The following is an 18,652-nucleotide window of genomic DNA, read 5'->3' on the forward strand; positions in this document are numbered from 1 at the left end:
GATATAATCCTCTCCATTAACATCAACATTTGTACAAGGCTACAGATTTCTCCAGACATGTCCAGCTACCAGTACAGATGTGTCCTCCTACATCTTTGCTACGGTTGTTCCAGGTTGCAAGACTCAGCTAGGGCCAGGCGTCTTTTTTTTTTTTGCCAAAAATGCATCTTGGACACAACACAATGCACCAGGAAACTGTGTGGATTAATTTGATATGACACTTGTATATCTGTGTGCGACTGAGTCTCTAAAACTGTGGGGGTCATTCCGACCCGTTCACACGCTGCTGTTTTTTGCAGCGGTGCAAATGGGTCGGTTCTGCGCAAGCACGGCGGCCGCAATGCGCAGGCATGTCGTTGCCCAGAAACAGCCGTCGGTGGGCAACGTCAAGAAGAACAAAGAAAGCGATCGGTGCTGCGATCGCAAGAACATTGACAGCAGGAAGGCGTTCCGGGGCGGCAACTCACCGTTTTCTGGGAGTGGCGAGTCCAACTCAGGCGTTTGCAGGGCGGATGTCTGACGTCAATTCTGGGACCGGACAGGCTGAAGACATCGTAACTTGAAAGCCACTCAGAAACTGCACAAAATGTTTTTGCATAGCTATGCAAAAAAGCCCTCCCCCATAGGCGGCATCTAGTTGATCGCACGGGCAGCAAAAAGTTGCTATGTGCGATCAACTCGGAATGACCCCCTGCATATGAAGTGCTACAATGTAGCAGCAACAGATTTTTTTCATGTCAAGTTCTGTTTACTTCATATACAGACTCAGATATACAAGTGTCAAAGTGTCACATATCACAGTCTCCTGGTGCATCATAGCCACATCGCATTATGACTTAAGACGCATTTTTAGCAGCAAAAAAAAAAAAAAAAAAAGATGCCCAAAGCTAGCAGAATTGCACCGGACCTGTCGGCTCACTCGTGCCAGGCATCCACACTGCGTGGCGTATTGAGGCTAGATGTATGAGAACACATGTAGGTTGTGATCTACTTTCATGCATCAAATCTAGCAGTGATCTTATCACACCTTTCTACCACCATTCATAATTTTAAACAAGTCCATTTATCTGAGGATTTGTTAAAAAAAATTTTAAATAAATGTTTAGTTGTTGAAAAATTAGACCTAATAAATGGAAAGTTAATGGCGAGAATGTGTGTTGATGGGCATGTAATGCTGCTTACCATGCTGGCTCCTCCACAGGCTGGGAGCAAGGGACAGTCTTCAAACTACTGACCATGATACAAGTTTATTCAAACACCGCTGAATGGACTTGTATTGTAGCAAGTAGTTTGTACACCATCTCTTTCCCATTAAGGGGAGTATCTAATCATAGTCGGAAGTTCCAACAGGGCGGAAAGACGGCACTTTCCGCCAATAATCCTAATTTTCCGACACTTCGATATTCAATTGAAGTGCCGTTCTTCTGCCCTGTCATGTCAAATTCCGACAAGTTGAAAAACATATGGATGAGCGGAATCTCTGCTCAGCCATGTGATTTCGACTCCGCTGCTTTTGAAAATTGGCCATTTTCGACCATTAATTTTTGCCCATAAGAGAGGGAGGAAATGAATGGCCGGAATGGGAGGGAAAACGGCCCGCTACTGAATACTGAAGTGTTGGATCCTCTCTGCCGGAGAGGATCCGACTGTGATTGAATACGCCCCTAAGTTTTAATTTTCCCAGTGAATTGTGCAGCATACTAAATGAGGGTGCCACTAATCCCTGGAATACGTTATTAATAGAAAAGTGCATTTTTTACTTTTTTAGATTCAAAATACACTTGTATATGAATAATCACTACTACTTACAGGCTTCTGTCTGACATCATAGCCACACTGAGTATTAATGACATCTTCCTAGACAATAAAGGAAAAAAAAAGACCAAAATATTAAAGTCATGAACAAAATAGCACACAGTATACCAGCAATCACCTTTGGCCTGTCAGGATATAGTATAACTAAAGAGGTGTCCATGTACACATATCAAACCGCACCAAATAGCACCCATTTGGCGCACAACAGACACGTCATGCAACCCTTTCCTTAAACTATGCATTTTTATCTGCTATTTACTACCAATTCTTTTGTGATAAGAATACTAAGCACTTAGTACCCTATTAGCAAATTAAGATGCAAAATTCAGGCAAAAACTAATTCAATCTTGGTGAAAGGTAAAAGACAGAGGTCCTGAACCAGTGACTTGCACCATTCAATATTAGGATTAGTATTTTTTTAGCACAGGGCTAGTCCGCTCCACATGCCAGGTGCTAGTCCCCCCCCCCCCCATACCGCAGACATTGAAAGCATCGCACACACAGCAGCGATGCTTTCGCTCCTGCCGAGTATCTCCCTGCCTACCCGCCATGTTTTTGGCCGCTGCGTGTGACGTCACAAAGCCACCATGGCCCGCCCTGCAAACGGTACGGACAGCCTGCATTGTCCGGACCACGCCCCGAAAAATGCTGCCGCAATGCTGCTGACATCCCCACGACCACCTCTGCCTGTCAATGAGGCAGAGGCGATCACACAAGTACGATGCCTTCGCACCTCACTGTGTGCACATGCATAGTGCGGCTGCTGTGCATGCGCACACAGCACAGGGCTTCAGCCTGCGTTTGCTGCCGCTGCAGCGACCAGGTCTGAATTAGGCCCTAAGTACACTATTAGCGAATTTAGGGCCTAATTCAGCATGGACTGTAATGATTAGCGAAATACTGCACTTGCGCTGCATAAGCATTGCGCATGCATCAGAGCCATTTTGCAATTTTAAAACGATGCGATCATATACATTGACAGAAAGTGAGTGTTTAGGGGCGGTAACATGTCGTTTTGTGGGAGTGGTGGCAAAAATGCAGGCGTGTAATGGCCGTTGCGTGTATTGGCCAATTGACGGGCGTGTCTCTGACGTCATCTGTGATCACTTGCATGTTACAGCATGTGCAGATTTGTGGACGCAGACTGAATTTATCCTTTCAATGTTTCCGATTTTGTATATGGACTGTGATGCATATGTAACTGCGTATGCATCGCAAAACTGCAGTGGGCGTCTTTTCTTTTTCTTTTCTGGGCGGCAACTACCTGTGCGATCCTCTACAATTGAGATTGCAAAAATTGCACTTTTAGTAGCAATAGTGATCCATGCTGAATGAGGGCCTTAGATGCAATATCCGGGAAAAAAGTATGCAATCTGTGTTAAAAGTCAAAAGACAGCGGGTCCTATATGAGTTATTTGCACCATGCATCGTTATGCGTAATCTGCTACTTTATACTAATTTCTTTGAGACAAAAACGACTAAGTCGGACTACTTGGCACTATTAGCGAATTATGGACCTCATTCAGCTTCGATCACTATTGAGATAGTAACTGCAAATTTCTCAGAACGGTTTCTGTTAAAAAAAAAAAAAAACGCACGTGAAGAGCCACCCAGACACCCACCGATGTTTTCACAAATCTGCATATGCAATCGCAGAGTTCCGTTTCATATGCAGAATTCAAGTACCAGCGACAATTCCAGTTGACCTATGCATACGCAGATATACGTGGCAGCAGTCGCAGAGGTGTCATGTCTATGATCGCAGCTGATGCCAAATGCACGCCCCAGATACGGCCATGACACAAAGGCATTTTCCCAACCATTCACCACAAACGCCATGTAATCTCCCACATATGGTCACTTCCTGTCAATCGCTATGCGATCACACCTTCGCCCGATAATCAATTTGCAATTTTGCACCTGAAGCTGAATAAGGCACTAATGGGTCTATTTACTAAGCCTTGGATGGAGATAAAGTCGCTGGAGATAAAGTTCCAGCCAATCAGCTCCTAACTGTCATGTTACAGGCTGGGTTTGAAAAATGACAGTTAGGAGCTGATTGGCTGGTACTTTATCTCCAGCGACTTTATCTCCATCCAAGGCTTAGTAAATAGACCCCTAAGACACAAAATTTGAGCTAAAGTACCCGAGCATGAGAATCGCTACCCATGGTGGAGCATCTAAATTGCGATAGGCGTCTTGCGCCATAAGTGCAAAAAGGATAAGTGACTGAGGACACATCTGTACAACTCCCAGAATGCTCTGCTGTAAAGAAGCATCTTCAGCATGCAGGGCAGTGGTAGACCACCCTCCAAAATATTACACTTTATATTATTTTTTGTTCTAAACAAATACTGATAACATAATCCAGATTTAACCAATAATTTGAATGTTATTAAGGGGAGAAAATACCATACATTTCCACTTGATGGCACCCATGAATGTTTTTTACTTTGACAATCAGTTACGGTATTATTGTTGTTAAGCATCAATGGCTATGACAGCAAAAATAGAAATGAGAGGATGATTGGACAAACACAAACGTGTCTTCAATTCAGGCATGGGAACAGTGCACATAATGGTAATTGTCAAATGGTTTGTTTTTATCTTTTTTCTTAACCTTTCCTTTTGTCTCAGACTCATCAATATGTATGATGAGTCGGAGATGCTGACAAGAGAGTGACACTAGTACTGAAGAGGCGAGACATCACATCCCATAAGTGTTTCATGTAAACAGAGGTGGAAGTGAAGGACAAATACCTCAGCTATGCACTATATTGGTGTAATAGGAAAAACTTACAGCAGGGTCTTTAGTGCAGCAGGAGAACGGCACTCCACATCTCTCACGGCTAGCATTGGCATCTGTGCAGTTAAAGTAAATGTTCAGGTTCCAGTCATCGGCTCCAAAGGCCCCACAGCACTGCCACTATGGGGAGGTAAAGGAGCAGCATGGTAAATAACCAGATAATGCTTACCATGTAATTTATACTCTATACTAGTTACCAGTCTGTCAAAATGATGGAACAACATGCCAGTAATGTCAGCGGCTGTGTGTGGCGAAACGGAGCAACACTTTAATTGTTCCATCTGGGACCATCTAGGGGTACCTGACACAAAAAGAATTTCCCCCATGGGGTGAGGAGCAGCTTTAGCCTTAGGATAAAACCTATTATACACATGTTATGTATGATCTTGCTTTTTTTAATGTAGCTTATCTTGCTTTTTAGAGGCTTTTTATGGATTTTAAGAACATTTGCACTTTTAGGAAAAAGTAAATAGTCTTCCCATTTCTGTGAGGTGTCTGCAGATATTATACCAGAGAAGCAGAGAATAAGTGTACAAATAAGCAAAAGAGATGCCATTTAAAGCCTAATAGATATAGCGCAGTATATATCCTAGAATTGTATATTTGGACCAAGTAAGTAGTCAAAATTCCTTATACTGTAATATAAAATCATCAAGGTAATAGGACTATTATACTTGTGATCTGAGAAAACATTTATTGCTAACAGTTCCTTGGGATCCTACTTGATGAAATTAATTCTACTCCTGGCTTACAAGACAGATGCATATAATCGCTTTCAATATGATGGGGTAAATTTACTAAGCTCCCGTGTCCTTTCGAATTTGTATTCACAGCTGTACATTGCATATCGGTAAATTAATAATAGATAATAGCCGAACCAGCGCTCCAACTCAGTAGTACTGCAACAGCTGCTGAAGTGGTCACACCCACTTCTACTTAGTCCACAAAAACAGTCACGATTTGCAGATGTGCGCATCTTCTGGGATAATACAGGATATAAAATGTGATCTCACACAGAACCTTCCTCCTAGATTCTCCAACACACGAAGTTTCAGTTCTTATGGAGAATTTTCATAATAATCCCTACTACACTTCTTTCCCTCCAACAACACAGAGATGGGGGAGTATATACAGTGAAGTACAGGTTTACTTCCACTGGCTCGGCACCTCATACAGAGCCTTGATAAAGGCTCTGTATGAGCAGAAACGCGTTGGTAATTGCTGGGACAGACTGCATCAGACCAAGAAGTGAGTGGGAGTGACCAGGAGGTGCCTAGCCAGTGGTGAGACGGAGCTAATATCCCGGGAGGTAACTGTATTAACATCACACATACGCTTAAGGATGAACACCTCTTGTCACTCCTCTTGATCTGGTACGCACACTTGCCCGAAAATTTGGTGGATGTTTATTTTATTGGAATTAATGTTGTTACACTGGAAATAAAACTGTACTTCACTATATATACTCCCCCCATCTCTGTTTTGTCAGAGGGAAAGAAGAGACTGATCAAAACTGTAACATAACCCTTATGTAATCAATAACTATATACAAGCCTTGCAGAATTTAGTCCGCACTGGGACGGGCGCCCAGCATCCTCTACGGACTAGGAGAAAAAGATTTACCGGTAGGTTTAAAATCTTATATTCTCTTACGTCCTAGAGGATGCTGGGGACTCCGTAAGTACCATGGGGATTATACCAAAGCTCCAGACCGGGCGGGAGAGTGCGGATGAGTCTGCAGCACCGATTGAGCAAACATGAGGTGCTCATCAGCCAAGGTATCAAACTTATAGAATTTACCAAAAGTGTTTGAACCCGACCAAGTAGCTCCTCTGCAAAGTTGTAATGCCCAGACACCTCGGGCAGCCGCCCAAGAAGAACCCACCTTCCTAGTGGAATGGGCCTTTACCGAATTTGGTAACGGCAATCCAGCCGTAGAATGAGCCTGCTGAATCGTGTTACAGATCCAATAGTCTGCTTAGAAGCAGGAGCGCCAACCTTGTTGGCTGCATACAGGACAAACAATGCCTCTTTTTCCTAACCAGAGCCGTCCTGGCTACATAAACTTTTAAGGCCCTGACTACATCAAGAGACTTGGAATCCTCCAAGTCACCCGTAGCCCCAGGCACCACAATAGGTTGGTTCATACGAAACAATGAAACCACCTTAGGCAGAAATTGAGGACGAGTCCTCAACTCTGCTCTATCCACATGGAAAATCAGATAGGGGCTTTTGTGAGACAAAGCCGCCAATTCGGACACCCGCCTCGCAGATGCCAAGGCTAACAACATGACCACTTTCCAAGTGAGAAATTTTAACTCAACTGTTTGAAGAGGTTCAAACCAGTGTGACTTAAGGAACTGTAACACCACGTTAAGGTCCCATGGCGCCACTGGGGGCACAAAAGGAGGCTGGATGTGCAGCACTCCCTTTACAAAAGTCTGGACTTCTGGGATAGAAGCCAATTCCTTCTGAAAGAATATTGACAGGGCCGAAATCTGCACCTTAATGGAGCCCAACTTTAGGCCCATATCCACTCCTGTCTGCAGAAAGTGGAGAAAACGGCCCAGGTGGAAATCTTCCGTAGGAGCATTCTTGGCTTCACACCAAGGTACATATTTTCTCCAGATACGGTGATAATGTTTCGCCGTCACCTCCTTCCTAGCTTTTATCAGCGTAGGGATGTCTTCCCCCGGAATACCTTTCCTAGCTAGGATTTGGCGTTCAACCGCCATGCCGTCAAACGTAACTGCGGTAAATCTTGGAACACGCAGGGCCCCTGCTGCAACAGGTCCTCCCTGGGAGGAAGAGGCCACGGATCTTCTGTAAGCATTTCCTGAAGATCTGAATACCAGGCCCTTCGAGGCCAATCCGGAACAATGAGTATTGTCTGGACTCTTTTTCATCTTATGATTCTCAGTATTTTTGAGATGAGTGGAAGAGGAGGGAAGACATAGACCGACGGAACCACCCACGGTGTCACCAGGGCTTCTACCGCTACAGCCTGAGGGTCCCTTGACCTGGAACAATACCTCCGAAGTTTCTTGTTGAGGCGTGACACCATCATGTCTATTTGAGGAAGCCCCCAACGACTTGTTATCTCTGCAAAAACTTCTTGATGAAGACCCCAATCTCCTGGATGGAGATCGTGTCTGCTGAGGAAGTCTGCTTCCCAGTTGTCCACTCCCGGAATGAAGACTGCTGACAGCGCGCTTACGTGATTTTCCGCCCAGCAAAGAATCCTGGTGGCTTCCGCCATTGCCACTCTGCTCCTTGTCCCGCCTTGGCGGTTTACATGAGCCACTGCTGTGACGTTGTCCAATTGAATCAGAACAGGTAGGTCGCGAAGAAGGGTCTCCGCTTGTCGTAGACCATTGTATATGGCCCTTAATTCCAACATGTTGATGTGTAGACAAGCCTCCTGGCTTGACCACAGTCCCTGAAAATTTCTTCCTTGTGTGACTGCTCCCCATCCTCGGAGGCTCGCGTCCGTGGTTACCAGAACCCAGTCTTGAATGCTGAACCTGCAACCCTCTAGAAGGTGAGCACGCTGCAGCCACCACAGGAGAGACACCTTGGCCCTGGGGGACAGGCTTATTTTCTGATGCATTTGTAGATGGGACCCGACCACTTGTCCAGAAGGTCCCACTGAAAAGTCCTCGCATGGAACCTGCCAAAGGGGATGGCCTCGTAGGCCGCCACCATAATTCCCAGTACTCGAGTGCATAGATGAACTGACACTCTTTTTGGCTTTAACAGGTCTCTGACCATGCTCTGGAGTTCCTGTGCTTTTTCCGTTGGCAGAAAAACACTCTTCTTTTCCATGTCCAGAATCATGCCTAAAAATGATAGCCGAGTCATTGGAATCAACTGCGACTTTGGCAGATTTAGGATCCAGCCGTGTTGCTCCAGCACTCTCAGGGAGAGTGACACGCTTTTCAGCAACTGATCTCTCGATCTCGCTTTTATCAGGAGATCGTCCAAGTATGGGATAATTGTGACTCCTTGCCTGCGTAGGAGCACCATTATTTCTCTGACGTCCTAGTGGATGCTGGGTACTCCGTAAGGACCATGGGGTATAGACGGGCTCCGCAGGAGACTGGGCACTCTTAAAAGAAAGATTAGGTACTATATCTGGTGTGCACTGGCTCCTCCCTCTATGCCCCTCCTCCAGACCTCAGTTAGTATCTGTGCCCGGCCAGAGCTGGATGCACCCTAGGGGCTCTCCTGAGCTTCCTAGAAAAGATAGTATTTGTTAGGTTTTTTATTTTCAGTGAGATCTGCTGGCAACAGACTCACTGCTACGTGGGACTGAGGGGAGAGAAGCGAACCTACCTGCTTGCAGCTAGCTTGGGCTTCTAAGGCTACTGGACACCATTAGCTCCAGAGGGATCGAACACAGGCCCAGTCCTCGGTCGTCCGGTCCCGGAGCCGCGCCGCCGTCCCCCTTGCAGAGCCAGAAGAACGAAGAGAAGTTGAAAATCGGCGGCTGAAGACTCCGGTCTTCATTAAGGTAGCGCACAGCACTGCAGCTGTGCGCCATTGCTCCCTTAGCACACCACACACTCCGGTCACTGATGGGTGCAGGGCGCTGGGGGGGGGGGGGGGCGCCCTGGGCAGCAATTAGATTACCTTACTTGGCGAAAAGCACATAATACAGTCTGATAAACTGTATATGTGCATTAACCCCCGCCATTAAAGTACATAAAAGGACAGAAGCCCGCCGCTGAGGGGGCCGGGCCTTCTTCCTCAGCACACCGGCGCCATTTTCTCTTCACAGCTCAGCTGGAAGGAAGCTCCCCAGGCTCTCCCCTGCAGTATCCTGGTACACAAAGGGTAAAAAAGAGAGGGGGGGCACATAAATTTAGGCGCAAAACTGTGTATATAAGCTGCTATAGGGGAAAAATCACTCAGTATAGTGTACATCCCTGTATTATATAGCGCTGTGGTGTGTGCTGGCATACTCTCTCTCTGTCTCTCCAAAGGGCCTGGTGGGGGAACTGTCTTCAAATTGAGCATCCCCTGTGTGTGTGGTGTGTCGGTACGCGTGTGTCGACATGTCTGAGGTAAAAGGCTCCTCTAAGGAGGTGATAGAGCGGATATGTGTGTGGGAGGGTGTCTCCGTCGACAACGCCGACACCCGTTTGGATATGTGTAAGTGCTGAGGTAAAATTATTGCACAAAAGGTTAGGGAACAGAAAGGAAATATACCCTGGTCTGTCCCTATGTCACAGAGTCCTTCAGAGTCTCTCTATGTTCACTATCCAAAATAACAAGGTATCGACACGGAGTTTAACTCCACTGTCGACTACGATAATGCAAAGTTACAGCCAAGAGGGCTAAAAGATATTCAATATATGATTATTGGAATAAAAGATGATTTGCATATCACTGATGACTCATCTGTCCCTGACACGAGAGTACACATGTTAAGGGGAAGAATGCTGAGGTAAATTTCCCTCCTCTCATGAGGAAAAAGAGCGGGAATCTCCAGACAAGAGACGGCAGCTTCCCACAAGAGAATTCTCAGGCTGTATCCTTTCCCCACTAGGGCCAGGATGTGTTGAGAATCTTCCCCTTGGGTGTCCTGTTTGCACTAGCTATTCTCAGGGATCCTGCAGATAGTGTGCACATTCTAGTATACTACCCAGACCGGCGATTGTGTCGGCATGGGTTTATAGCGCTGTGGCAGCGTGGACAGGTACCTTATCAGCAGAGATTGAGACCCTAGTATGCATATAAATATTTTAAGATGCTGTCTTAAGTGATAGATATATAATTAAAAAGCATGCCCAAAGGGACATGAGTATACTGGGTCCTAGAGACAAAAGCTATGTCGATTTCTGCTTGACGTGTCCTGTAGAATATACATTGGACAGATGATGCCGACTTAAGAGGCATATGGAAGGCTGAGGATTGTGTGGAGAAAGGTTCTCGGGCCTGGTCTCCACAGCTATAGCTGGTAATTCTGATATTTTGCCTTATATTCCTGCACAGCCTAGGAAAGCACGACATTATTAAATGCAGCTTTTCGAATAAAGAAACAAGAAAGTCTGAGGTGCGTCCTTTCTTGTCAGAGCCGGGGGCAGAGGAAAGAAGCTGTACAACACAGCTAGTCCCCAGGAACACAAGTCCTCCCCGGCCTCTACAAAAATCCACCGCATGTCGCTGGGGCTCCACAGGCGGAGCTAGGCCCGGTGGGGACACGCCTTCGTAAGTTCGGCCACAAGTGGGTTCACTCCCTGTTAGATCCCTGGGCAATAGAAATTGTATCGCAGGGATACAGGCTGGACTGTGAGAAGATGCCCCCTCACCGAGGACCCGGCGGGCTTCCCCCCAAGAGAGGGGGCCAGTGTTAACTGCAATTCGTAAATTGTATCTTCAACAGGTGGTGGTCAAGGGTCCCCTCCTTCAACAAGAGGATGTTATTATTCGACCATGTTATAATCCCGAAACCAGACGGTTCGGTTAGACCCATATTGTATTAAAATCTCTGAACATATACCTGAAAAGGTTCAGGTTCAAGATGGAATCGCTAAGAGCGGTCATTGCAAGCCTGAAATGAATCGGGACATAAGGGATGCATACCTTCGTGTCCCCATTTATCCACCTCATCAGGCGTACCTCAGAATTGCGGTACGGGATTGTCATTACCAATTTCACCAAGGTAATGGCGGATATGATGGTGCTCCTGCGGAAGCAAGGTGTCACTATTATCACATACTTGGATGATCTCCTCATAAAAGCGAGATCAAGAGAGCAGTTGCTCTCTACTTCTCTGGAAGTGAAACGGCAACACGACTGGATTCTATATATTCCGAAGTCGCAGTTGGTTCCTACAGCTCATCTGCCTCGCCTAGGCATGATCCTAGACACAGACCAGAAGAGGGTTTATCTCCCGATAGAGATAGCTCAGGAGCTCATGACACTGGTCAGGAATCCATTGAAAACCAAAACAGGTGTCAGTGCATCACTGCACTCGAGTCCTGGGAAGGATGATGGCATCATACGAGGCCATCCCCTTCGGCTGGTTCCATGCAAGGGCAATGGAACTTACTGGACAAGTGGTCCGGATCACATCTTCAGATGCATCGGTTAATCACCCTATTCCCCAGGGCCAGGGTGTCTCTCCTGTGGTGGCTGCGGAGTGCTCACCTTCTCGAGGGCCGCAGATTCGGCATTCAGGACTGGGTCCTGGTGACCACGGATGCAAGCCTCCGAGGGTGGGGGGCAGTTACACAGGGAAGAAAATTCCAAGGTTTGTGGTCAAGCCAACAGACTTGCCTTCACATCAATATCCTGGAACTAAGGGCCATATACAACGCCCTAAGTCAAGCGGAGTTCCTGCTTCGCGACCAACCGGTTCTGATCCAGTCAGACCGCAGGGGCTCATGTAAACCGCCAGGGCGGCACAAAGAGCAGGGTGGCGAGGGTAGAAGCCACCAGAATTCTTCGCTGGGCGGAGAATCAAGTAAGCGCACTGTCAGCAGTGTTCATTCCGGGAGTGGACACGACCTCCACCCGGGAAAGTGGTGACTTCATCAGGAAGTCTTCACGCAGTTTTGCAAATTGATGGAAACTGCCTCAGGTGGACTACATGGCGTCCCACCTCAATAAAAAGATAAAAAAGGTTTTACGCTGGGTCAAGGGACTCTCAGGCGATAGCTGTGGTCGCACTAGTAACACCGTGGGTGTTCCAGTCGGTCTATATATTCCCTCCTCTTCCTCTCAGACCCAAGGGCTGAGAATTGTAATAAACGGAGGAGTGTGAACAATATTCTTTGCTCCGGATTGGCCAAGAAGGACTCGGTACCCGGAACTGCAAGAAATGCTCTCAGAGGACCCATGGCCTCTGCCTCTCAGTCAGGACATGTTGCAACAGGGACCCTGTCTGATCCAAGACTTACCGCGGCTGCGTTGGACGGCATGGCTGTTGAACGCCGGATCCTAGCGGAAAAGGGCATTCCGGATGCAGTTATTCCTACGCTGATAAAGGCTAGGAAAGACGTGACAGCAAGACTTTTTCACTGTATATGGCGAAAATAGGTTGCTTGGTGTGTGGCCGGGAAGGCCCTACAGAAGAATTCCAGGGGGGTCGATTCCTGCACTTCCTACAGTCAGGAGTGACTATGGGCCTAAAATTAGGATCCATAAAGGCCAAGATTTCGGCCCTATCCCTTTTTTCTCTCAAAAAGAACTGGCTTCACTGCCTGAAGTTCGGACGTTGTTACAGGGGTGCTGCATATTCAGCCCCTTTTGTGCCTCCAGTGGCACCTTGGGATCTTAACGTGTGTTGGATTCCTAAAATCCCACTGGTTTGAGCCACTTAAGACCGTGGAGCTAAAATGTCTCACGTGGAAAGTGGTTATGCTTTTGGCCTTAGCTTGGACTAGGCGTGTGTCAGAATTGGCGGCTTTGTCATGTAAAAGCCCATATCTGATCTTCCATATGGAAAGGGCAGAATGGAGGACTCGTCCCCAATTTCTCCCTAAGGTGGTATCATCGTTTCATTTGAACCAACCTATTGTGGTGCCTGCGGCTACTAGGGACTTGGAGGATTCCAAGTTGCTGGACGTAGTCCGGGCCCTGAAACTTTATGTTTCCAGGACGGCTAGAGTCAGAAAAACTGACTCGCTATTTATCCTGCATGCACCCAACAAGCTGGGTGCTCCTGCTTCAAAGCAGACTATTGCTCGCTGGATCTGTAGCACGATTCAGCTTGCACATTCTGCGGCTGGACTGCCGCATCCTAAATTAGTAAAAGCCCATTCCACGAGGAAGGTGGGCTCTTCTTGGGCGGCTGCCCGAGGGGTCTCGGCTTTACAACTGTGCCGAGCTGCTACTTGGTCGGGTTCAAACACTTTTGCAAAATTCTACAAGTTTGATACCCTGGCTGAGGAGGACCTTGAGTTTGCTCATTCGGTGCTGCAGAGTCATCCGCACTCTCCCGCCCGTTTGGGAGCTTTGGTATAATCCCCATGGTCCTTACGGAGTACCCAGCATCCACTAGGACGTCAGAGAAAATAAGAATTTACTCACCGGTAATTCTATTTCTCGTAGTCCGTAGTGGATGCTGGGAGCCCGTCCCAAGTGCGGACTCTCTGCAATACATGTATATAGTTATTGCTTAACTAAAGGGTTATTGTATGAGCCATCTGTTGAGAGAGGCTCAGTTATTGTTCATACTGTTAACTGGGTATAGTTATCAGGAGTTGTACGGTGTGATTGGTGTGGCTGGTATGAGTCTTACCCTGGATTCCAAATCCTTTCCTAATAATGTCAGCTCTTCCGGGCACAGTTTCCCTAACTGAGGTCTGGAGGAGGGGCATAGAGGGAGGAGCCAGTGCACACCAGATATAGTACCTAATCTTTCTTTTAAGAGTGCCCAGTCTCCTGCGGAGCCCGTCTATACCCCATGGTCCTTACGGAGTACCCAGCATCCACTACGGACTACGAGAAATAGAATTACCGGTGAGTAAATTCTTATTTTCCGCCATTACCTTGGTGAAAATCCTCGGGCCGTGGACAGCCCAAACGGCAACGTCTGAAACTGGTAATGACAGTCCTGTACAGCGAATCTCAGGTACGCCTGATGAGGAGGATAAATGGGGACATGAAGGTATGCATCCTTTATGTCTAGTGATACCATAAAATCCCCCCCTTCCAGGCTGGAGATCACTGCCCGGAGAGATTCCATCTTGAATTTGAACCTTTTATTATACAGGTTTAGGGATTTTAGATTCAGAATGGGTCTGACCGAGCCATCCGGTTTCGGGACCACAAATAGGGTTGAATAGTACCCTTTTCCCTGTTGTATTAGGGGAACCTTGATAATCACCTGCTGTCGACACAGCTTTTGTATTGCAGCTAAAACTATTTCCCTTTCTGGGGGAGAAGCTGGCAAAGCCGACTTGAAAAATCGGCGAGGAGGCACTTCTTCGAATTCCAGTTTGTAGCCTTGAGATACAATCTCTATCGCCCAAGGATCCAAATCTGACAGAACCCAGAACTGGCTGAAGAGTCGAAGACGTACCCCCACCGGCGCGGACTCCCGCAGTGGAGCCCCAGCATCATGCGGTGGATTTTGTAGAAGCCGGGGAGGACTTCTGTTCCTGGGAACTAGCCGTAGCAGGCAATCTTTTCCCTCTACCCTTACCTCTGGCGAGGAAGGAAGAGCCCCGACCTCTTCTGGATTTATGCGACCGAAAGGACTGCATCTGATATTGAGGCGTTTTCTTTTGCTGTGGGGGAACCTAAGGCAAAAAAGAAGATTTACCCGCGGTAGCTGTGGAAACCAGGTCCGCGAGGCCCTCCCCAAATAAAACCTCACCCTTGTAAGGCAAAGTTTCCATATGTCTCTTTGAATCGGCATCACCCATCCATTGGCGGGTCCACAGGGCTCGCCTAGCAGAAATTGCCATGGCATTGGCTCTTGAACCCAACAGCCCAACGTCTCTCGCAGCGTCTCTCATATATAACGCTGCGTCTTTAATATGACCCAAGGTCAATAAAATGCTATCCTTATCTAGGGCGTCAATGTCAGATGACAAGTTATCTGCCCATGCTGCTATTGCGCTACATACCCATGCCGACGCTACTGCCGGTCTGAGCAAGGCACCCGTATGTGTATAAATTAATTTTAAGGTAGTCTCCTGTCTGTGATCAGCAGGATCCTTGAGGGCTGCCGTGTCTGGAGACGGTAGCGCCACCTTTTTGGACAAGCGCGTCAAAGCCTTGTCCACCCTGGGTGAGGATTCCCACCGTAACCTGTCCTGTGCGGGGAAAGGATACTCCATAAGAATTCTCTTGGGAATCTGCAGTTTCTTGTCCGGAGTTTCCCAAGCTTTTTCAAATAAAGCGTTCAGCTCATGATATGGGGGAAAGTTAACCTCAGGTTTCTTCTCCTTAAACATGCAAACCCTCGTGTCAGGCACAGAGGGGTCCTCTGTGATATGCAAAACATCTTTTATTGCAATAATCATATAATGAATACTTTTGGCCACCCTTGGGTGTAACCTCGCATCATCGTAGTCGACACTGGAGTCAGAATCCGTGTCGGTATCAGTGACTGCTACCTGGGACCGAAGGGCCTTGTGACACAGTCAAAGCCATGGATTGACTCCCTGCTTTTTCTCTGGACTCTGCTTTGTCCAATCTTTTATGTAATAAAGACATTTGCATTTAAAACATTCCACATATCCAACCAATCAGGTGTCGGCGTCGCCGACGGAGACACCACAATCATCTGCTCTACCTCCTCCTTAGACGAGCCTTCCGCTTCAGACATGTCGACACACACGTACTGACACCCCCACACACACTGGGATATACAATTATGGGGACAGCCCCCCCAATAAGGCCCATTGGAGAGACAGAGGGAGAGTATGCAAGCACATACCCAGCGCCACTGGACACTGGAGTAAAATCCCAGACTGTACAGCGCTCTTTTATAGAATAAATAATACACTCACTGCGCCAATTAAATGTGATCTGAAGTCTGATAGCCGCCTGTGAAGTTTCTTCTTATACTCACCCGGCTTCTATCTTCCGGCTCTGTGAGGAGGACGGCGGCGCGGCACCGGGACAAACAGCGAGGACGACACCTGTGTTCCGACCCTCTGGAGCTAATGGTGTCCAGTAGCCTAAGAAGCAGAGCCTATCACTTAAGTAGGTCTGCTTCTCTCTCCCCAGTCCCTCGATGCAGGGAGCCTGTTGCCAGCAGTGCTCCCTGAAAATAAAAAACCTAACAAAAAGTATTTTCAGAGAAACTCAGTAGAGCTCCCCTGCAGTGCACCCAGTCTCCTCTGGGCACAGGATCTGACTGAGGTCTGGAGGAGGGGCGTAGAGGGAGGAGCCAGTGCACACCCATCTAAAGTCTTTAGAGTGCCCATGTCTCCTGCGGAGCCCGTCTATACCCCATGGTCCTTACGGAGTCCCCAGCATCCTCTAGGACGTAAGAGAAATAGAACTTTAAAATAGAACTGCTTTTGGCTGGCGTGTTTGGAGAATCATGTACAGATCAGTGAGATCCATGCAGGGCATCGCTGTGTAAGTCTGTTTGAAACAGTTAAATAAAAAAAAATTGTGTGGGGTCCCTCCTCCTGAAAATAATCAGCCCTGGGCTCTTTGAGCAGGTTCTGGTTCTTACAATACCTGGGAAAATTGCATACCTTTAGTATTTTAAAGAACTAGCACCAGACTCTTGGACCGGTCCTGGTACCAAAAATACAGGGGAGAAAGGACATAGGGGACCCCGTAGTTTTGAAAACAGCACCGGGCTCCACTGGTTAAGAAGATGATGCCACTGTCGTGGGACAAATTTATACAGGTCCCAGGAGCCGTGGCATTAAATCCTCAACTAGTCAGCCCTGGCCAGGGTTCCCTGGGGGGAGAGCCCCACCCCTCCCTTTCAGGGCCCCCAAGGACCAGGGCTGAAGCCCGTGGCTATGCACCCACCCCTGGGCTGTGGGTGGCGACTTCATAGTCCATTAAGTGTGTAACAATTAGAATAGTCTTATACATTGGAACTATAGGTCCCAGCAAGCCTCCCCCGCATGCTGGTACTTAGCGAACCAAAAGTACCAGCATGTGGAGCATTAAAGGGCCAGCTGGTACCTGTAGTTCTACTGTAAAATAAATAATACAATAACCACATCACATACACATCGTCTACTTTAAAATCAGTAGTACAATAACCACATCACAAGCACACCGTGATAGTATAACTTTAATAAAGCATTTTTACACACTCATACTTACATATACTTACTTACTATCCCTCAAATCGATTCAGTCCCCTTGTCCAAGTAGATCAGTCCTCTTGGGTCCATGTAAACATCCAATGTGTTAAAAAAAATAACAATCCAAGCAATCTGGTCCAGTACACTGAACACAATCCATGGGTACACACAGAGCCATAACTAGACTTTTTGGTGCCCTGTGCCAGAAAGAGAATTTGAGCGCCCCCCTCCCCATTTTTCTAATAGGAACATAAGGCGCATGCCTCACAGGGAAGAGGAAACTACCTATACACCGTAAAAAAAAAATAACCAGCGCCATAATGGAGCAGATCCATACAGTGTGCAGCCACATATCCAATCCCTTGCAGCCACACACTACATAGACCTGCCCAGCCGCAAAGCTGATCACACCTTCAGAAAGTACAAGTATGCTTTAAAACTCTCTAGCTTGGAATTCTCTAGCTTTCTATGCAAGGACAGATAGTTTAATGAACAAAAGTGTCCAACTGCAATGTCATAGGCAATGGGTTCGAATCCTGGGCACATGAGCATCCCGAAATGTAATAAAAGACAGTGTGACTGAACAACAACGAGCTATCAAGTCCATGAATGCTGTATAGGTATTAGTGACAAAAGGGGTGGGGGTAGGAGACGGGCGGTCAGGAGATGCTGGGCTTCAAAAAGTGAGGTAGCTGCAAGTGAAAGTAATTAGATAATTCATAATTGCCGCCATAGTGCCGCCAACTCCGCCCCCTACCCTGCAGCACTATGTGCGGAGCACACTCCGCACACACCTAATGATGGCCCTGGGTACACATATGGATTGTGTTCTCCCAATTGTCATGTGGAGACATGCCAGCCAATCAGGGTGTGCCACATAGTAGCACTCCCCAGAATGGCTATGGGCTCCTCCGCTGTCACTCAAGTGGAGCCCATAGAGTTCAATAGGGGAAAACATCCCCATTGAAGCCTATGGGTGGGTACCGGCGATCTACCGCAGACCGCAAGGTTAATTATGGTCACTCTTGTGGGTGACCTCGATTACCCAGAAGTGCAGAACCTAAGTGTACCACCTTCATCGCCTCATTTTTAGTAGAGATGAGCGGGTTCGGTTTCTCTGAATCCGAACCCGCCCGAACTTCATGTTTTTTTACACGGGTCCGAGCGACTCGGATCTTCCCGCCTTGCTCGGTTAACCCGAGCGCGCCCGAACGTCATCATCACGCTGTCGGATTCTCGCAAGGCTCGGATTCTATCGCGAGACTCGGATTCTATATAAGGAGCCGCGCGT

At 47.3% G+C, this 18,652-nt stretch overlaps 1 protein-coding gene across 3 annotated transcripts in view; it reads right to left on the reverse strand.

The window, feature by feature from the left end:
- TSPAN5 (tetraspanin 5) overlaps positions 1-18,652 on the reverse strand; it is a 211,563-nt gene that overhangs the window by 3,428 nt on the left and 189,483 nt on the right. For all 3 annotated transcript variants that reach the window (XM_063917710.1, XM_063917692.1, XM_063917699.1), the window contains 2 exons: positions 4,616-4,741; positions 1,810-1,857 (listed from right to left, as the gene is read on the reverse strand). In XM_063917710.1, coding sequence (XP_063773780.1) covers positions 1,810-1,857; positions 4,616-4,741 — 174 coding nt within the window. The remainder of the gene's footprint in view (positions 1-1,809; positions 1,858-4,615; positions 4,742-18,652) is intronic.

Source organism: Pseudophryne corroboree, chromosome 1 (assembly GCF_028390025.1).
Source record: "Pseudophryne corroboree isolate aPseCor3 chromosome 1, aPseCor3.hap2, whole genome shotgun sequence".
In the NCBI taxonomy this organism is placed as follows: Eukaryota; Metazoa; Chordata; class Amphibia; order Anura; family Myobatrachidae; genus Pseudophryne; species Pseudophryne corroboree.